This window comes from Anolis sagrei, chromosome 2 (assembly GCF_037176765.1).
Source record: "Anolis sagrei isolate rAnoSag1 chromosome 2, rAnoSag1.mat, whole genome shotgun sequence".
Classification (NCBI taxonomy): Eukaryota; Metazoa; Chordata; class Lepidosauria; order Squamata; family Dactyloidae; genus Anolis; species Anolis sagrei.
In genome coordinates this window covers 32,252,651-32,262,172 of record NC_090022.1, presented here as the reverse complement: position 1 = coordinate 32,262,172, position 9,522 = coordinate 32,252,651, and the positions used below count along the sequence as shown (strand labels likewise).

The 9,522-nt window shown below is 40.5% G+C and overlaps 1 protein-coding gene across 6 annotated transcripts in view; it reads right to left on the bottom strand.

Moving 5' to 3' along the window:
• Nucleotides 1–274: 274 nt before the first annotated feature.
• CEP15 (centrosomal protein 15) overlaps nucleotides 275–9,522 on the bottom strand; it is a 31,914-nt gene continuing 22,666 nt past the window's right edge. For all 6 annotated transcript variants that reach the window (XM_067463436.1, XM_067463441.1, XM_067463437.1 and 3 more), the window contains 2 exons: nucleotides 3,367–3,441; nucleotides 275–711 (listed from right to left, as the gene is read on the bottom strand). In XM_067463436.1, coding sequence (XP_067319537.1) covers nucleotides 508–711; nucleotides 3,367–3,441 — 279 coding nt within the window. In that variant the 3' untranslated portion in view covers nucleotides 275–507. The remainder of the gene's footprint in view (nucleotides 712–3,366; nucleotides 3,442–9,522) is intronic.

Genomic DNA, 9,522 nt, shown 5'->3' with positions numbered 1-9,522 from the left:
AATCCTATGGTGAAACCCTGCAACAGCAGATGGATTGCATCAGAAATACTCTAAGAAAGCAGAATATTGTGTCCACAGACCAAATGTGACTGAGAAGGAAGGCGCGTGATTAGGATGAAAGCAAATGAACAAATTCAGGGGGTCCCTACTTGAGCCTCCATTGTTTGGGATTCTATTGAGCCAACAGCCACCCATTTTATGTTTGACTTGCCAACATGCTGTGAAGTACATGCCCTCCCATGAAGAACATTTTCTTAAGGGACAGACAATCTGATTGAGGTCTGCTTCCACTTTTATTAGGAAAAGATGAAGTATGAGTAACAGAGTTCACATTATTTCTCCATCTCGGCAAAGCAGATGAACAGCTGAATTCCCCTCCTGTAGTGTTTCATCCATGTTTGATCTGAAAGTCACTTCCACGTAGATCAACAGCTCTTTGGGGAAGAACTACTAAACACACTTTTAAAATTATTGGTGCTTATCCAACAAATATTTAACGAAGCCACTTTATGACCCAGTATTTGCAGGCCTGTGCAAATCCTCCTCAAGAGCCCAGTCAGATTTTTGCTTTCTTGGTGCTGATCCTTTTTGGGGACTTGCGTCCTGCTTTGCCAACTTAACAGTTTTAACACCAACAGGGGCTTGTGTCCGTCCTAAAAAAAATGGCTCCCATTTTGGAATTGCTTCTTCTACTTTTGCCCAGTAAAGAGTCTGAAAAGATATAAAATGTTACACAATTTCACTTTGCTACTTGCCATAATGTTTACTAGCCGTTCAACAAAACAATCTGAACACACAATGTGTTATTAAAGCTTGTTTTATGTGTGAAGTAATTGAGAAAAGGCCAAATGACTTTGGTGCTCAATCTCAAATCCCTCAATTATACAATATAATGGGGGCTGGAAGGATTTCAATGCCCAGAGTAAATTTGCAATGATTGATTGTGCCCTCTTGTGGTGAATAGAGTATTAGAATGGTAATCCTTGAACTGTGTAATTGTTTCCTTAAGCTAGGCAGCAGTTGTTTCTCTGAACCACAATACTAGCCCCAAATTCTTATTATAATCCCTTTTAAAAGAACAGCAATCATTTGGGGCCTAAAATGTCTTGGCATTTACATAAACACAATACACTGTACTTTTAACCCAATAACTGGAAATTTCTGGGTTAAAATAGTTTTGAGGATAAGTATGCAATTGCATACAATAAGCTCATAGTGTCAAAGGAATGGAATTAAACTTGGAGAACTGTTCAGACGGTCCACAAACTATATCTGGTTTCAAAAGTTGTGATGTTCGAAGGATCTGGTGGATAAGTTACTCACAGTGCCTCCTAAGTCTAGACCAGTGGTTCCCAATCTTTCTTTGACCAGGGACCACTTTGACCAGGGACCACTTTGACCAGGGACCACTCTCCAACATTAGTTCCAAAAGGGTTACTCATCAGTTTTTGGTCAACTTTAGATTCGGTTTGATTATTTGGGGTGCTGCTTCAGAAAATTGCATTGAATAGACCATATCAACTCTAGGTTCTGATAAAGAACATATGTCATCCAGTAGTCACCATCTGCTTGCCCACAGAAAACCATATTTAATACGCCTGCGCACTATAACAGAGTTTCGCAAGACCAGTCGCTTTCATTGCAACAGCGTAGTAACGGTGAAGCCACGGCCCATATTGTAGTTCTTGGGGACCACTGATGGTCCACGGACCAAAGGTTGGGGACCACTGGTGTAGACCTATCCTAATGTTCCCCTCCCCATTGTGATATACAGAAAATAGTAGGACAGACCTATAAAAGACCCTTTCATGTTAATTGAAAGGCACGTGTGGGGAGTCGGATATGCTGAACTTAAGTCTCTGGAACTTTATTTAAGAATCAATATTTGTAAACGTATTCTTGGTGGAAAATAGTGGCCAGAATAAATAGCTTTTTTAGATTAGGGTATTAGACTGAATAATAGGACATTAGAATCCTAACCTGATGTAAGTGTCTCCCCTTGAGTCTAGCTACCAGCCCTTTTCTTCATTTCACCCAGGTCTCTCCTAATTCATCTAATTCAGATCTCCATCCTATCTTTTCATCCACTCCTACTTCTCTCTCATCTGACTTTCTAAAACAATAACTTCGCTCCAGAGCTACCCATCCTTCTATCAGACCATTCTGCTGTCAACTAGCCTTGTGTATAAATATGTGAGAGGAAGCCACAGGGAGGAGGGAGCAAGCTTGTTTTCTGCTTCCCTGGAGACTAGGACGCGGAACAATGGCTTCAAACTACAAGAAAGGAGATTCCATCTGAACATGAGGAAGAACTTCCTGACTGTGAGAGCCGTTCAGCAGTGGAACTCTCTGCCCTGGAGTGTGGTGGAGGCTCCTTCCTTGGAAGCTTTTAAACAGAGGCTGGATGGCCATCTGTCAGGGGTGATTTGAATGCAATATTCCTGCTTCTTGGCAGGGGGTTGGACTGGATGGCCCATGAGGTCTCTTCCAACTCTTTGATTCTATGATTCTGTGATCATTCTTTTGTGAGAAAAGACATGCAAAATCACTGGGATCCTGGATGTCATTCGGATAATCACCTTAAGCTTCTGAAGTGCCTCCAAAATGTAGTGTAGGCCATGGACAATCCCATTCTTCCCTTCCAGATTCCAAGCATAAGAGGCATCCTGGCCATTGCCTGTGCAGTGCTCTGCTATTGTAGGACTTAGAATATATCAAAGAAAAGCATGAAATGGATGAATCCCAGACTTTCTCTCAATTATGGAGGAAGGGTTTGTCCTACACAGTCACACTGTGCTTTGGATGTACTCTGACATACAATGGGATCTGACTAAGGAGACAAGGTTCTATGCAATATTTTATTGTAGACTGATTTTTTTAAATTGAATTTTCTTTATCTCTGTCCGCCAGCACTGTGGAGAAAATCTCAAAGGAAAAAAAAATCAAGTGAGAAGTAAAAACAACCTGAAGTTGCTTAAATTTTGTTGCTAGTACAGACTAGAACAGAGCAATTAAATCAAGTGTACATACCCATGTACTGACTCACAATTCAACACTTGATTCAATGAACCTATTCCAGTTGGTTATAGTGTCAACCAGTATGTATTAGATTCTAACAGTAGTGTTCAGCTTACTAAAAACTGAAACTATAGTCAAAAATCAATAGAGTCCAATAGCAGTATTGGATGTTTTGTACTTACTGCAAGTTTTAAAAAAGAACTTTAAGAGAATTTGAAGCTGTAGGAGATCACTAGAAGCCTGGTAGCAACTGCATTTGTAAAAAGATTGTCTTTAAAAAAGAGACATCTTAATTTTTGTGCTAAAGACATTAACACTAATCAATGAAAAGTTCTCCCTTAAACTTACCTCAAGATTAACAATATCGGGGTGGAGAAGTAAGTGTTCTCGTGAGTGTAGCTTCTTCTCTGCTGCTTCAATATCCTATAACACATGAAAGACCGATGTTAAATACCACTTTCAGAATTAACATATATGTAAATGAACCATGTAAGTCAAAATGTATTTCATATTTAGTAACCATACAAGTCAAAATGTATTTCTATAAGTCATTTCTGACATGGTGATCCTGAGGCAAACCTATCACAGGGTTTTCTTGGAAATATCTGTTTGGAGGGGGTTGGTCATTGCTTTCCTCTGAGGCTGAGAGAGTATGACTTTCAGCATTTTCCCTGGCTGAGCAGTGACATAGGAATTGTAATTACACTTTACTCTTCATGGGTCAGACATGAACTGGAGTGTTGTTCCAGTTCTACTTGCCACACCTTCAAAAGGACATATCCAGACCTAGAATTAGTTCAGAGGAATAAAGATAAACAATAGTTTAGAAAACAAGTTCTATGGCTGAGGAAAGCTTGAAGAAAATGAGTATGTTAAATGGGAGAAGAAAATATGGAGAGGTCTCATGATACTATTCTTCAGACAACTGAAATTCACAGAATCATAAGAGTTGGAAGAGACTACAAGAGCCATGCAGTCCAACCCCTGACCATGCAGGATGGTCATCTAGTCTCTGCTTAAAAGCCTCCAAAGAAGGCACTTACACCACACTCCAAGGCAGTGAATTCCACTGTTGAACAGCTCTTACAGTCAGGAAGTTCTTCCTAATGTTCAGATGGAATCTCCTTTCTGTCATTTAAGATGTTACATATATGACAAAGACTGTTGCCTCAAAGAGCAGGGCTAGATCCAAGAGGCTTGCATGTAAAGAAGGGTAGTTTAAGAGAAACTGGAAAAAGTCAAATAATAAATCCATAACAATTTAAACATTAGGGTGACTATTAGGTTCTTAATCATAAGAACATTCACCAACAGAAACAATTCCTTAGTAGAGATTTTTGCTCATAGTGTGTCAGCCATATCTGGGGGACGCTCTTGGCCTGGATTTCCTGCTTCTGTTAGCAGATAGGCCTACATGGCCTATAAAACTTACATCATTGCTTTCTGAGAAATGTCTGAATCTCTCTAATGTGGTTATCATTTTATAAGACAAACCCTTGTAAAAAGAACGTTCAAGAATGAGGTCAATATGAAGGTGATTTCAAATGAATCAGCTCTGTGCTGACAAACACCCTTAATGGTGCAAAAATTGTTCTTATTGCTGAGGTACTTTTTGTTGAGACCCCGACTGAATGATTCGAACTGTATACACTGGGGGCAATTTACAGTTAAGATGATTCACGGTTTGGAGTGAAAGCATTTGCTGCACACATGTGATGAAGCCAATATTCTTCCTCAAAGAAAGCCACGAAAGTAACAAAGCCAGAAAGGAAGACAGCAATTTTGTTCGAGCTCTTCCCTGCTCAAGACAAAGATGACTTGCTAATATGCATTCATAACATGTGCACAAAGATGTAGAAAGGCAGCAAGCTGTTCACCAGACATTCAAACTCCAATGAAAACTCACCTCTATTAGCTTTTCTTAGGAAATTTGCACATGGGCTTCCACTTCCATGTGCTGGGTTCACAGAGAACTAGACTCAATTTAAGAGGGGGAGGAAGCACCTCCTCGAAACTGCAACACTCCCCCTTTTTTTCCCATGGGCTTTCATACACAAACATTAAAGAGATCAAGCGCAGGCCTTTTGGGCAATTTGAGAGAGATGGGAAGGGGCGTGGGAGTGGGGTGTGAAGGAGCCGGTGCTGAACAGAAATGGAAGAAGGGAGTATAGCAGATGGCATCGTCGGGAGCAGAGAGTGAGTGTGAAGAGTAAGGCATCTTTCAAAAATTAAGTTTAAAAAAATAAGAAGGAAATTCCCCAAAGGGACTTCCCATAATTCCCAAAGCATAGCAGCGGAGAAGAATAGGGATCCTATGACAACAGGATCAACAAGACAGGATGCACCCAGTGAGCTAAGGAGCCACTTGGAATACCACTGTACCTGATAAAGAAAAAGGATTGTGGGATCAGGACCAAATTTCCCGCAGAGAGCAACAAAAAGAAGTGACCATCTGAGTGACTGCTAACATGCCAAGACAGGAGAGAAGATGCCAGCTAACTTTCCTTCCTTCCCACACTAATGCATTTATAGCAGTGTAAGACCCCCCTGGTCTCCCAAAGAGGGGGGAGTTCACCATGTCAGACTAACAGCTCCAGAAACTAAATGACACCGCAGATGCAGCATGAAACGTAGACACCGAGAACTCCTATCAAAATGTTTCTTCTCTGATCTGAAGGGGAGCCACTGCCATGATCTGAGACCACAGTATCATGGTGATATAGAGGACTGCTTCTTAAATTGTGGATCCCGACACCAAATGGGGTCCCCTTAGCTCGGTGTTGAGGGTCAGCAATAAAACTTTGCTGAACTTTTGTCTGTTTTAGACATGTACTGTTGTCCAGTGTTCACAGTGGACACTGCAGAAGATGCTTCAGCCATACTTCATAAAAAGGAAAATCAGTTTGTTTAACAAGCATTGCAAATGCTGATTTGATATCCGTAAATATTTTGAGTTTTATACCATGTTACATACCTTTATAACCAGGGATATGTAAAACATTCTCAGGCCAAAAGGGTTTGTGAGTGAAAAGGTGTAAGAAACTCTGGTCTAGGGTATTACATAGCAGATTATCATATTTGTTAATGGCAGAATAATAATAACAACAACTTCATTCTTATATCCCGCCATCACCTCCTCGAAGGGACTCGGAGTGGCTTACAGGGGATCAAGCCCAGAATAAACAAGGGTTACAAAGTAACATACTTAAAACATATACAAGTAAAATATAATTAAAACAATAAAACCAAAACAATAAAAACATCCTTAAAACCTCAACCGACAGTAGCCGGGAAAAGTGAGCATGTTCAGGATTGATAGGGCAGGGTGTCACACTGCCGGGGCTCTGCCTTATTCAGGTAGAGATGAACCAAACAAATACCCGGTTTGTATCAAGCAGTTTAATTAAAACAGCATTCACTTTCTGGCTGTTTTAATAGTCTAAAATATAAAATATAAAGATTGCACTCAGCCACGAAATATAAAACAAAAACAGCAAACACTGTTGCAGGTTCAAGATAACTCCATAGTCAAAAGGTCCAATCCAGTGGTCAAATGCCGAGAGTTCAATAAACAAAGTCCAGGGATCAAGAGTCTATACTGTAGTCAAAAGCCAGTCCAAAGATTCAGGGTTCCTGAATTCCAAAGGTTTAGGAAACAGGTCAGGACACCGAAAATCCACAAACCTGGGGGAAAACCAGCAGCATCTACCACCAAGATAAAACAAATACTTTTCTCCTAAAGATCAGTCCCAAAGCTAGCTTCTAATATTCAGAAACACCCAGCTGGAACCTATCTCTTCAATACCTCCACCCTTAATTGCTTTCACCCATGAACTCTTACTTACAGATTACTCAACCCTTTAGATCTAAGACTTACATTAACTCTTCCATCACCAATTGCTAGGCCTACCACCACCAAACACAATTAACTGCAGAAAATGATACATGGCACAGGGCAAGGGCTTGTGCAAACGCAAAGCTGTAGGGCTGGCCAGAAGTAAAGCGCTGGGAAATCAAAACCATAAACTAGAGTTGGGCAGTCCTAATCAGGCGCTAAACCATTTTTCAAGGCACATAAACCAATAGCCAGGAAAAGTGGGTATGTTCAGATTTGATAGAGCAGGGCAAGGGCTTGTGCAAATGCAAAAACTGGAGGGCCGGGTTCTGATCTGCAGTAAGGTTTCAAGAACTCTTCCCCTATTCAATCTAAATCTTTAATTTAGGGAAAGAAGTGTGATTTTGTGGCAAAGCACATGCTTTTTATATAGAAACATCCCCTGTTTGATCCCTAAAATCTCCATGAAGGGCTGGAGTAACTGCTGCCTGAAACAGGGTCAACAATACTGAGCCTGATCAAATAATCTGACTCACTGAAAGGCAGCTTCCTGGGTTTCTAAAAGGACATTTATGGTGGTAGGAAAGGGAAAGTACTTTGGGGCAAGAAAAAAATGGTACTGGCTTGTGTTGATTTTAGCTGAGAAGGGCATTTGGAAGGGTCTACTCACCAGATGTGTCTTTTTGTTGCTCCTATGCAGTTATAGCACATTTTGAAGTCCTTTGTCATCCAGAATACTGATTTAATGACAGGCACTGTCAGAAATTGTTGCTAGAAGCTGAAATATGCCTTTAGCAGGAAAATTATGCCATCGAAAGATTAGATGGCACCTTTGCATGTTGCTGAGAGCGTGCGGCAGCCATCTCTCCACTCCAACCCAACCCACCCCACCCCCCGCTGCCCCTTTGAGGCTTGGTGACAGGGTTTGCTTTTAGCAATTCTTTTCAATATTTTAAAAGTCAGCAGTACAGACGGTGTCTCGCATTTTAAGTCCAGTTTTATGTACAATGTGTTTTGAAATGTTGCAATTTTACCAAAATTTCACAGACAGCTGGGAGTACAGGGACAAAAAAAATGCATCAATCTGCATTCAGCTCGCCTCTTATTTATTTATGTACGACATTTCTACCTGCCTTTCTCCACCCCAGAAGGAACTCAAGGCGGCTTACACATAGGCAACTATTCAATGCCATAAAACAATGTACATTTAAAATAAACATTTAAACAGAATTATAAAATACATTAAAACAATTTAAAACATTTAAACCAGTATCTTCATAATTAATCACGTAATCCTCAAGTGTAATCTGAGCCATTCCAATAGTCATTGCACATCATTCCATATCTATCTATTCAACAAGTTCTCCAAAGGCTTGGTCAGAAAGCCATGCTTTCACTCTCTTACGGACGGTCAGGAGGAAGGGGGATGATCTAATATCCCTGTGGAGGGAATTCCACAGCCGAAGGGCTACCACTGGGAAGGCCCTGTCTCTCAGTCCCACCAATCACGCCTGCAAAGGAGGTGGGACTGAGAGCAGGACCTCCCTTGAAGATCTTAAACTCCAAGATAGTTCATAAGGGGAGATCCATTCGGACGCGTAAGCTGGGCCGGAACCATTTAGGGCTTTCTAGGCTAAAGCCAGCACTTTAAATTGTGCTTGGTAGCAGACTGGCAGCCAGTGGAGCTAACGTAACAGGGGGGTGTATGCTCCCTGTAAACTGCTCTGGTGAGCAATCTGACTGCTGCCCGTTGGACCATTTAGCACTCTTAAACACTACTAACCTTACGCTGAGAATTGAAAAGCCTACAAATCTATAATGCTGCCAGAATAATTCTTTTATTGATTCTAAATGCTCACAGAAAAACTTCAGCATTAGTTTTAAAGCCCTTTAAAGCTTGTTTTATGCCTCATATAATTTTTCCAACTAAAGAGAACACACGCAGTTTCTTTGGCACATTTTGATCCTTGCGCTTTCATTTTATCATTACTACAATCTCTAGCTGAAAGACAGTGGCTGAGGCTCAATAAGGATGTGAATCCACATAACCACTGATTCAAATGCAACACGCTGCCTTTCATATCAGCTCTGAATAACAGCAATCTAATTCTGAGCAATGGTAGGATCGGATGATACTGTCAAACCCAGAGCATCTAACTGCAACTGCCCAGTTACAGATGGCTTTAGATTGTTGTTTCATTAATTCTTCTTAAAAATAAGTTTTGTAGAAGTTTTTTGCCACTCTACACAATGTAGGATTACCCATCAGACTTTTTTTTAAAAAAGAAAAATACACAGAAGGTAGAGGTTAGGAATATAAACCTAAAGCTGACACTTGTGGTGTTTGACAGAAATGGCAAGCTCTGCCAACCATACTGCCCCCTCTGTTTTATTTTAAAGAAAGAGTATGACATGCCAAGAGCCCAAAGGACAGAATGCCTCCATTTCTCTAACAATATAGAATCAACACACAAAGTTTTTGCTCTTGGTGGTGAAAATGGTATATTAACTGTCCGTGAATGGAGAATGTCATTTATGATGATTTCATCATAAACTGATTTTCAATCTAGCTGCTTCCCTGTCCAGAAAACTATATAGGGACAATACACATGCCAATGATTTTAGATTGACAGTCTGATACTTTCTAAAAATAAATTTTAAAAACCCAC